The 12,299-nt window shown below is 39.1% G+C and overlaps 1 protein-coding gene across 4 annotated transcripts in view; it reads right to left on the bottom strand.

Moving 5' to 3' along the window:
• Positions 1-1,236: 1,236 nt before the first annotated feature.
• ARHGAP6 (Rho GTPase activating protein 6) overlaps positions 1,237-12,299 on the bottom strand; it is a 333,285-nt gene continuing 322,222 nt past the window's right edge. For all 4 annotated transcript variants that reach the window (XM_074907249.1, XM_074907268.1, XM_074907278.1 and 1 more), the window contains exons 11-13: positions 6,536-6,798; positions 4,929-5,009; positions 1,237-4,199 (exon numbers count right to left, since the gene is read on the bottom strand). In XM_074907249.1, coding sequence (XP_074763350.1) covers positions 3,493-4,199; positions 4,929-5,009; positions 6,536-6,798 — 1,051 coding nt within the window. In that variant the 3' untranslated portion in view covers positions 1,237-3,492. The remainder of the gene's footprint in view (positions 4,200-4,928; positions 5,010-6,535; positions 6,799-12,299) is intronic.

Below are 12,299 nucleotides of genomic sequence, written 5' to 3'. Positions count from 1 at the left end.
GCAAGCCCTGCAGTTGCATGAGTAGCTTAAACAGGGCTAACTGGAGGCTACTGCTGGAGGGGGCGGCCAGTCCCACCCTCCTCCTCTCCCTCATTTCTGACCCTGTCCTTTCTCCTCCCCTCTGCCTACCACTTGTCAAAGCCACTGAGCCACCTGAATTTTATGTTATTCTTGTACAGGGCAAGTTTCAGCCAGAGCAGCAAGGCTGGGGATTCCTCCCACCACTCCAAGAGCTGGTGTAAGGGATAGGATAGGAAGCTGGGGAAGAAGGAGAAGGTGCAACTTACCCGTCGACAGTGGAGCATGGTCTTGGAATGAGTGAGTCAACTGTGTAACCACATCTTGCTTTAAAAGATCTCAGCAACAGTAATTTTTAAAGTAATATTTTAAAGTCTGAGCTTTTCCTTTTTTTTCTTTGACTCAGAGGTTCCCCACCACATTTGGCTTGTATCTAGAACTGCGCTGATGCCTCTCTTTTTTGTTTCTTCAGTGGAAGATAGAAGAGCAACCCCTGCCCCATGGGCAACCCATAGGCACCCCATCCATGGGCCACCCACATCTCACCTCTCCTGGGCTCACCTGAAGTGCAGCACACCCTTCCTCACATCTGGGAGACACCCCCTAAGAGAAGGTAATGCAGAGCATCTGGGGAAAGAGGTGGGTTATTTTAATCCTGGGTATGAACAACTGTGGTGCAACAGGAAGCAATGGGAGGGAAATGAACTGCAGGAGTTTGCCCTGAGGCCTCGAGACCTCCGGAGGAGACCTCCTCTACCACACTCATCACTAAAGCAGAGGCCCGTGACCCTTTTGCTATGACAGCAATCCTGCTCCTAAGGGAGAGTCAGAGAAAAGACTTTGATAACCCCACCCTACAGACTTTCCCCATAAGAGGAATATCATGGCTGTACAAGAGCATGTGTCATAGGAAAAAAAATGATGCATAGATCTAAAATGGAATAGCTTACACAGATCTATCAGCTAATATAAAACCAGAAACAACCTTTCACAGCTATGTTTCTTGTGAAATATAAAAATACATCAAAAGAAATTATGTCACCGATTTCAGCCTGGAAAGAGGTACAAATAAAAATTACTACATCCTTAACCTGCTTGTGATAATTTTGCTCTGTCCTGTTCAAATGAAAACAACAGACAGAAATGATGTAATATTGGCAAGTGTTACTTTAATTCATCGGAATTAAATTTATTCTCTCTCTCTTCCTCTAAGCAACTATATATTGAAATGTATGCAGACAAGGTTGCCCTCCAACAGTGGTCTTGTTTTTTGTTCTCTGTTCTTGCATAAATTCCATACAGATGGTAATATACACATATATACAGAGAGGGGTACTGGCAAAAAGCAAGCTCTTTATTAGGCTTAGTAATCATTAGACATCTTTCACTAAAAATGTTAAAAATGTGCACGAGCTTCTGTATTTAGAAAGGGATTTATAATGAAGAGATGGACATCTAGTGAACAGAGTATCTTCTGCAGCAGCATTTACACTATGTCTGGTTTTGAGGACTATTAGGGAGCTTTAATTCCCTGTAGCAAAAGTGTATCAAGCCTGGGATAATATTGAGACAAGATCAAGTAATAAGGATTGTCTGTGAGAGCTTGTTTTTGTCCTTCCTTATATTCCACTACCTTTTTAATCTGGGGTGGGGGTTTTTTTGGTAATAAATTTGCACAGAGCTACATGTAATAAGCTACATGCAGAAACCTTTTCCTATTCATGTCAAGAAGGTATTTGGAAAAGCCTTGCAACCATCAGAAAAGAGCTGAGATTTGTTCTGAATGCAATATTCATAAAAAGAGCCAGCCAGGCTGACACTGCTACAACAGTCAAAGGCTGAATCCTGCCCCTTTCTACTTGGGTTGGTGCTTTTATCTTATAACTTTACTTGGGAAATGGAGATATGATGGACAGACTACAGGATGGATTTCAAGCCTAAAACGCAAGTAAAACCTTGGATCTTGGATATGTGAATCATATTTGAAAGTGGTCCTTAAATTCCTAAGCCTTTTAGATTATTTTTTTTTTACATAGATAATCAGAAATGCAATAAAACCACAACAATTTAAAAATAAACCTTACTTAAAAAAAAAGAGCAAAAAATATGCTCATTGTTTTGCTTAGCTTTTTATTCCATCACTATGGCACAAGATAGAACTTAGACAACATCACTGAATAAGCCTTCAACTTCATTAAAATTAAGACTAATATATTTTATAAAATTCTTTGATATGATACACTTTCCCTTATCAAGTGATAAAAAGAATTTTCTCTAGAATACTGAAGTACATTGCCACCTGCTGGTCATAAACAATTTGGCAATTTAAAAACACCAGAACGTGTATAAAACAGCAACATTTAACAATGCAACATACAGTCATTGAAGAAGTACTATTGACCCAGACTTTGGCACAATATTTATAGAAATTCAGCTGTGAACATCTCCAAATGTCATGTTCACTTCTGAAACTCTGTGTGACTCCCTTTCATATGTCTGTGTGCTAATGCTGAAGCTTTGTCATTTCAAAGGAAAAGCCATATTCTTTCTCAGTTGTTACACACCTCAATTTATTTGGTTTGGTTTTCTAAAATTTGGATTCCAGTTTATTGTTTTAGAACAATACATAAAATCATACATTTATAAATATATATTATATCCTGTATACATAACACTGGTTTTCCTCTAGAATGGGAGGGCAGACCTTTGCACTACATCATTAGTTGGTTTAGGCATGGCCTTGCTCTTAGTTGATTCTCTGAGCTGCTTCCTACCAGAATCTAAAAAAATATTTTTATAATCTTGTATCAAATTTTAATTTTGTTTTCAAATATATTTATAAGAAAAAAATATTTGGTATTTTCCTCTCTAAGCTCACTACTACCCTTATAAAATATATGGCTTTTCATGTTCCACTCTATTTTAGTGTTTTTCAATAGGCAGTGAAAAAAAGGACAACTTCCCCCTTTAACAGGTTTTTTTTATATAAGCACAGAAACCAGCTTGTGCACTTTCTATAGAATTCCAATGCATATCACGGTAATGTAAGTGCAGTGATTTTTAAAAAAAGCAGTCATGATTGACTGACATCTGTATATGAAAACATAATATATGATTATCATACAGTACCCATTACAGAATATACAATCATCAAAACTGCAGATATATAAATACACTTTTAGCAACATCAAAGCAACAGTTTTATCTTATACACAGCGTATGCGTACAAAGTTATTAGACTAAAATTTTCATCTTGTTTCTTCTCAAAAGCTTGCTGAAAACCAGGAACATATTGTATTTGTAAATGGACTGCTTGACAGTGCTGTTAAGAAATTAAAGTGAACAAAATTATAAAAAAAAGTATATGCAATTCAGTTGGTATAAAACAAACAAGCCCTCCCCATTTTCCAATGTCACTGCTGTTTTCCTATGAGATGGAGGCATAGGTATGAGTGGCAGTTCTGCAGAGTCCGATCATACAAGGGTTTCTGGGAGGGCATCGGGATTATCAGCTGATAGTAGCTCCCAAATTTGCCACCTATCCCGTTGCCACTCATGCCAGTCCGCCTCTGAAACATTTTTACTGTTCTGACTGTGAGGTGCTGCCGAGTAGACGTGACTCGCTTGGGTGTGCGGGGCCGGCCGCTCCTGCCTGGAGGTGGCCTGGTCAGGGGCTTTGGCTGGTGGTCCTCCGGCTGCTCTGGTCCCTGAACTTTTCTCTTGGCGTTGAAGTCTCCACAAAGAGTGCAATGTTGAAGAAACGCTCGATCGTTGTGACAACACAGAGCTTGTTTTTCCGGGGCCTGGGTAAGGGGGTGGTGGACGCTCTTTTCTGTAGGAAGGCTTGGCTGTACTTTGCGAACAACCCGCATTTGAGTCACGCTCACTGAGGTCCTCCACACTGCTTAAAGTCAAGTGCTGCTCTGACTTTGAGTGTGACAGGTCTGAACTCCTACTGCCGACTTCAATTTGTGGGTTACTGCACACCCGAGACACCGTGGGATGAAGCCGACACTCAGGAATGGCAGCAGTTGTCTGGCTCCTTCGCATGACCTGCGTGCTGGTGTCCAGCTCGCAGGAGCTGCCCTGACACCGAGGAGAATACGTGGTGAGGTTCCCCTGGGAAAGAGAGCACTGTCCGGGTCGCAGCAAGCTGCTTTCGTAAATGTTCCCGTAAGAACCTGGGGGCCAGAGTCAGAAAGGCAACATCAGTCTGCACAATCATTTACGTGGTATTCAACAAGTTACTGCTTTTCCCCTGCATCACACTATAGAAGAGGCATGGGGGCTTTTTATCATCAGGCTGTGTGACTGGAGGTGTTATCAGCTTCACTGTAGGCCGAATCTGGGGACACAGAGCAGCAGCCCTACATGTATCTGAACCACGTCTAATGTATTACTCAGTGACTCTTAATACTTTGCTCTGACATAAAGCTTTGCAGCACTTAATATCTTTCAAATCTTGAAAATCAGGGGGTGTTTTAGTCTCACAGTTTCTCTGCGAGTGGGTGCAGATGGGAGAAAAATAAAGGCAGGACAGGTCAGGGACTTGCCAGGGCCACACCAGGGTCAGCACGCAGGGTTGCCAACCTCACTGCCTGTGCTTGTGCCACTGCGGCAGCTGCTCTCAAATCCCCACCCGGCATCCACCTTCCAGTGACTTTTAGAAGAATACAAAACTACTTTTTGGAGTAATTTTAAAGTGACTTAAAATTATCTTGTGACAGTTTGAAATGTCACCACATTTGTATAACCACCGCACCTCTCTGTGTTTTATTGAACAGACACTTTTTGAAAGTCCAACTCTGGACAATGTGAATTCTCCTACTGGTTTCACTGTGATTTCTCAAAACCAGGGAATCGTTTATCTCTTTGCTAGATTTGGGCTTAAAACTTGAGAAATAACTGACCTGTCATTGCTGGATCTTTGCAGCCACTTTTCAGCGTGGAATGCCAGGTGCCCCAGATATCAAAATGATCTTCGGAAACATCTAAATAGCAGGCAGAACGGGAAGAAGATGATGAATTGATCCTCTTAAAGCCATTATTTATTTAGAAACATACAAATGGAATGGTAAAACCTTAAGTAAGGTATCAGAGATGTTAACGTATACTAGCATCTGACTTACCCTGCACCTAACACAAACACTTCAAATGTATTTGTTTGCAGTTACTTCTTGTTTCATGATCAGATCCTGTAATTAATTCGTTAAACTCTGTACGGGCAGGATGCCGAAGTTTGCTGAGAGAGTGGAACCTCCTTTAAGTCCTCTGCCTTACCAAAGTCAGTTGGAGAATTTCCACAAGAACAGGAGGATTTGGTCAACAGAAGGTAGTTCATGTGCTTTTTAAAGGAAAGAATGGTGAAGCTCCCTCACAGGCAGCCCCAACCCCAGAGATTACTGTAAGGCATGATTCTATCAACCTGCAGCATCACCTGGGCCTTGCACAGAAGTGCTGTCACAGAATGGGGATTTAATGAAATACGTGCATCAGGCATTGTGCCTGACTGTAACTATTTCATGCCTTTTTCTGATTCCATTTGGCAGTAAATGAATTTCCTAACTGGTCATGGTCCAGTACCATTGTGATGCATACTAAAGTCCGAAAGACGGTCAATATGATAAAACTTCATGTAACTTCCTGTTCATAACTTACTAGAAATCTGACCAAATTTTGAAACCTATTCAGAGATTTAGGTGCTGAATACAGAGGATAAATGCCCATTGCCATTTATAAAGCATATAGTTGAGATAATAGACTAATTCCCATTAATTCCAAATGGAATTAAGTGTCTAACCAGTACCTCTGAAATGAAATGGTTTTTAAAATACCACCAAACCATTATCTGCATCCCTAAGCACTGAAAGTTCTTAAAGTTTGGCTTGCTAAATATGCATTTCATGAATGATTTTTTTAAAAAAATATTTGTAAATGAAAAGCATCTTGAAGTACTGGTGAGCTATCAGTTTAAACCACAGTTCTTTACAGAAGAAATTATTCAGGTGTGCACTCTCTAGATAACTATGGAAATTATGGATCCCTGCACTAGTATTGCTAGGCGTGTAATTGGTAACAGATGTAAAGCTGTGCAGCTCAGCTGTGTTCTCCAGTGAGAGGGTGTTGAGGTCATTCTTTTCAATTGAAGAAAATTTGTAGCATAACATCTTAAAATCTCAGCTTTTTCCAAAGTCCAGACCATACTCTTATAGGTATTACAGTCCTGTGGAGCAGGACTAGAAATCAGCCTTTGCCATGCTGTCACAGGCAGGCTGAAAAGCAGGACATACATAGTTCTATCTTCCTAAGTAACAGCTCCAAGTTTTGAGAAATACCATACCAAGAGCTTTAGGCTCAAGACAAAAAAAGGATGTTGGTCAGTTATTTTTGGTAAGGTTACTTATACCATTGCTCCTCTAACCCTGGTAGCTAATAATACAAACCTGACACTTCTCAAGTATTTCAGAAACCCTCATAAGTCACTGAGAAGGAGAAACATGAGCAGGATGTACTCTACCTTTTCCAGCCTGTGATGCAGAAGAATTCTCCTTTGTCTTAGGCTGCAAATGTCCAACCAGTGTGTACTGTTCAGGTACCTTGTACAGCTTATCTGGGCTGCGGGCAACTTCTTCTTGCATTGCCATCAGCGAGCGCTCGGACAGCACAGGGGAGTTGTTGTCGTAAGGGGAAACATCTCCACTTGAAGCTTTGTTGGAGTCTGTGGAAGAATGTCTTCCTCCTGTGGAGTAGGAACCTTCTGATCGCAGCATCTCAGGGCTCCTGAGAAATTTTAATAAACAAACCACTGTTAATGAAAAATGCTTTATGTTCACAGCTATGGATGCAGTCTGACATCATACAAATAAAATCAAATACACAACTATGATCACAGCTACTTAAATGAAAACACTTCAGAAGCAGTACAGAAATGAATTTTCCATGAGTAAAACTTTTGCCATGAAGTGGCCAGCAGAGGCCACTAAAAATCAAAAGATGTTGCTGTCAAGAAAAAACAAAAACCACACAACCGTACAGTTCACCACAGGAAATTAAATAGTAAATCAATTCCTTATGTTACCTTGACTATTTATCCTGTTGCAACAGTAAATCTGAGGGCATGATAGGGAAGATTAGTTTGATGCTAAGCGGTATGCTAAAATCACTTATATCATTCTGAAGTACTGCGCTGCCAGAGAAACCAAAACCACAGCTCACCTCTCACTGTGAGAAGGGTCCTTTTCTACAGACATCAGAAGGTAAATATTCTACAGGGGACAAGCAGATGTATCTACCATACTTCAGATGGGGGCAGAAAACAACTGGCTCTGCTAAAAACTTCTACAATTTTTTTTACCCTTTCACCTTTACATCACCACCAGCATGGCCTGCATTTAATTTTGACAAAAAAAAGGCAAAACACAACGCCCACCAAAGTGTAGCCAAAGCTCACAGAGACAATTCTCATTTTTAAAGTGTGTTGGGAACATTGAGGGACATTTCTTGAATTGTTGCAGTTTACTACTCAGACAGGAGTCTGTTTGTGACAGGAGGCAGTCTGTGAGTCACTGAACCTCCCAAAGAATACGCAGAATTACTCTGTAAGCAAACATAACTTTTCCCCTATCAGTCCTCCCTAATTTATATTTCTATTACTCATTTTTAATTTCTCTGCATGTTGATCTTTGCTTCTTACATGCTTATCTTTTGCTTTTTTCCTTGGTCACTTCTCTCAGGGAACTCTCATTAAGATCTGCTGTAAATGAATGTGATATGACAGAGGCTCATTCTTGTAAATGTGTACTGAAAATGGTCAGCCCTTCTCAGAGACAAATCCAAAAAGCCTGAACTTAGCCAAAGCACATTATTGTTATGGAATAATAACCTTCTTTCCAGACAAATGAAATAAAATTGAAGAAAAAAATAAAGAAAGCACACAGTGGTAAGACAGGCAGCCATAGCACACTAAATATTAATGCAGAAATAATGACGAAACTTAACATCACTTTCAAGCTGCTGGCTTTTTTTCCTGGCTGATTTACATACTGCATGTCCCAAAACATAAAATATATACACTCAACATCATGACTATTATGTTATTCAATATTCCATTTTTTTCCAGTAGAAAAGCAAACATAAGGTGTTGGGAATGGATTAACTAAGTTTACTGCCCAGTAACTCCCAGCAACAAATCCATCACTGAACTGATTGTGAACCTTAACTGGGGCCAACTCAAAAAATCAGAGCTGCCAATTGGCAAAGTAGCACTATCCCAAGCTTCCCAGTGTGGTTGGTATGGTAATACTGGGGAGTCATTTAAAAAAAAAAAAAAAAATTAAATCATGCCTCAATTATGTAACTTCCCATCTTAACTTCTCATCTGAAGACGAGCCCAACATAAATTAATCTATAAACAGGCACGCACTTTTTTCCCCCCTTACTCCTTTCTTTCTGCCATCTTAAATTCTAAAAAAGCTTGTGCAGTGATTGAGTTAAGATGAGATTTAAGCAATGTCTTAGGAATTTTAGAAGAACCAGAAAGACCTGAGAGAAAAGGGAAGAGATGTTGGTATCAGTAGGTTTGCTATGACCAGCTTTCTCTCCAGCTTTCTCAACTGAATGCCATCTGAACCTTCACCCTGCTAGCATACAGACATACTTAGCACTAACGGTGACACAAGTAAGGCCTACTGCATGTAAATCTCTGCAGAATCAAAACTTAACTATGTTGCACAGGGCAAAGAGAGAGGTATACCACCACTTAGTCACGGCAAGGTAACAGAAGGAATAGGTGAAAGGGAAATGGAGATGAAAGAACATGGCAACATAAACTTGAGTTCTGTGAAACACTGATTGCATGTCTTACCTTGAATGATCTGTTATAGTCTATCTCTTCTCAAGACAGAGATCCTGATAAAAATTTACTTGAATGGAAACTGTCAAGTCTTTGGAAAGATCCAAATGTTCAAGTTTCTAAACTCATTTACAGTTTCTCCTAGTAAGCCCATGCAATTATATATATATATATAAAATAATCACTTTCAAATTTGTTTAAAAAAATAGTTCTAAAAATCAAAGAAAATGCCTGTGGACTCTGTCAGCTTTACTATAAGAAACCATCAAAATTGATTGAATAAAGCTGGAAATTGATCTCATACATTTGCAGCTTTACCATGCACTTCAGGACAAAATAAACCACAACTTGCAAAAGACTTTGGCTCACATCTTTACAAGTAAAGAATGAATTCTCACATATTCCCTAAAACAAAACTTCTACATCTGTTTCCTCTACAGTCTGAGTTCAGTAGAAAATTGATGTTTACTAAAATGAAAAATTCATCTTCCCCTGTGTAGCTGTGAGATTCTCTACACACACTCTGGGGAAAAACTAAACTGGGAGGCAAATGTAAATACTGCATGAGATGTCCACCCGCCTATATGCAGTCTATGAATAAGGGCAGATTATGGTCTCCACAAGGACTAATGGAAGATTAGGTACTATCAAATGTGAGAAATGGGAAAGCAAGCAAAGTATTTCCTAGTGGTTATGAACCATGTTAAGGAAAAGATTTTAAAAGTGGTTATGTGCAGACTGAAAGATTTGAAAGCTACAGAAGGAACCTATGCCACATGTTCGAAAACACTATTTCAGATTCCAAACCAAAAATCAACTGCACTATGAAGGAATTGGGGCTTTCCATTTTAACTGGCATCCTGAATTGATGTTATCCACCGAAATCTACTTGCATGGGTGAACTGGAAAAATGTTAATAATCATTACTTCTACTAGGGATATTCCTACTTTTCTGCTGGCATCAGGGTCATAAAAACTGGAAATCCCTTTCTGGTTTTGGCATAAAACTTTTTCTGTTCTACCTTAAAGTTTCTGAGTGGAAACACAATTCTGTCGTTCAAGAGGCAAATCATACCGAGTGTGATGGCTTGGCAGCATGCAGTAGTAATTTTCACACATATCTGAGCAACACAGGTGTCACCAACAAAACAGATTATTACAGGATTATGATGGGGTCACTACTGTAACAGGGTAGAGGACTTAATGATTCAGGGAGCCTCTGCACAGCTTTGAAAACAGCATTTACGCATACTGTATGGCCTATTGTATGGCCTCATCTTTGTGCCACAGGTTAGGATGGATTAAAACCCATCATCGCCATCCAAAAACATTCAAAAATTCTATAACTTTGAAATTAATTTACTCTAAAAGGACTACCAACCATGATAAGCAATAAATAATAATAAGAAACAGATTTTATTTCTGTGTTAGTTTAAAGATGCTCCATCTTACAGCTGGAAACCACCAAATCCACTGTCATCAAGTCAACATACGAAACAGCTGGGAAATCATCCACAAAAGCACACTTTGTAATTGCTGCCTATGGTAATTAGTGCTTTACCATGAATGACTTCCATAAACTCCCTGACACACCATTTACAATGCTCAGCTCTTAAGAGAATGGAAAGATGAGAAACATCTGATTTGTCCTCCTCTGGGGAGGAAGAGAGATTGTTTTCTCTGTTAGATCAGAGCCAAGAAAGCATTTGTAATGCCATCAAAATCAGAGATGTGAGGGCAATTGCAGAAGCAGGACCTTCAGAGCAAGTAATATGACATTAAAGTCTTGCAGTTGATTCCATACCCTACGCTATGCAGCCAACTAGTTTTTCTGATGACAATTGTCTCAAGAATATGTAAAATCTTCTGTTTCATGGAATCAAATTTGGATCTTGAGTACATGACCAGGAAATTTCCAAGAGTAGTAAGGACGTATTTTGGAGGCTCAATTTTATCAAATCAACACAAACATCTCCTTGTTGTCTGCTGCCTCACATTTCTTACAGGAAAAATAACCAACACATAGCCTCAAAATTGAGATTATATTCTGAAATAGATTAATCTCTTAAGAGCATCACACTCCTAGCAGCAACCCTATGCAACATTCCCTCTAATTGCCTGGATATCATAACCAAGAAGTTGCAATCACAGTGAAAACATAATAACATTAAGAATAAATCATTTACATGATAGCAGAGTAGAAGAAAAATGACAGATAGTAAGTTTTTCCTATCTCAGTGATACTGCATCTTTCCGTTACTGAAAATACAGTAAATTGGTACTAGTGTAGGTGTATGTTCCTATTTGGTTTTGTAACCTTTTCTTACAAAACCCCTTTTGTCAGATGTGACCAGCTTTGCACAAAAGATCCATTTTCTCCTGTAGCTGTGCATGGTGGCTGAAAAGTAAGGAAGCTCAAGGGAAGGTCAATTAATTTAAAGGAAACAGAGTCTAACATCCAGAATGATTTGCGAGAAATTTATGCCACATGTGAGATACAATTTTATGTCTTTATAGTATGTAGACAATGAAATCCAGCATGAAGGTTTTTATTAGACTGAGTTAGAAATAATATGATCATTCCAAACTAAGGGCTTAGAGAAAGAAGTCTCTACAGACTTTACCATATGTTGTGTGATTTGCAGTGCTTCTTCTAATCATGGTCTTGGCTCACGGCAAATGTGAAACGAGTAAGGGACAGCTAATGTACCTCTAGTTATCCTGCATTTATTGTGATCTAAATATACACATGGTTACTTGTCAGTCAGACATAAACTAACTGAAATTATTTCATGTCTGTGGTACACTAAGAGAACACACAGAGACAATTACCACAAATCAGATCGTCTGTGATAATTTGCTACTGCGTGTTATGTGTTCATGTGGTTAGACAACAAACTCATAAAATCCTTTACAACACATGATATATTCTGCATGTATTTTTGCTTTTAGTTTTTATAATTAAAGAAAGCTTTTCCCCCCATGTGTTAATTATACTACTTTTTATACCTCTTCCTCTAAAGCCAGGCACACTAGTACATTACCTCCAACTATACAATGTTCAGAGGGAGAGAACAAAAAGCTAACTGTCTGTACAAATTCAATTTTAATTATATTCTGAATGCACTAGGCACTTTCTACACACACAGGAAGACAAAGTCCAATCTGTCCCAGAGAGTTTAGAGTCTAGGAAAAAAATTACTTAAAGCAAGCTTGTCAAATTTTGTGATTTTGGGGTCTGACATGTTGGGATTCACTAGAATAAAGGCAATGACTGTGTGTCCCATGAGAAAGCCAGGAATCCTGTTAATCTAAATGTAGAAACTCACAGCATTAAGGCACATGGGTGTAGGCATATATACACCATTCACAAAGTTAGAATATGTTATGTATCATAACTGCAATAGTGACCAATGTGATTTTTTTTCTC

The sequence above is a fragment of the Athene noctua genome, chromosome 1 (genome assembly GCF_965140245.1).
Source record: "Athene noctua chromosome 1, bAthNoc1.hap1.1, whole genome shotgun sequence".
NCBI lineage: Eukaryota > Metazoa > Chordata > Aves > Strigiformes > Strigidae > Athene > Athene noctua.
This window is presented reverse-complemented; position numbering and strand designations above follow the sequence as displayed.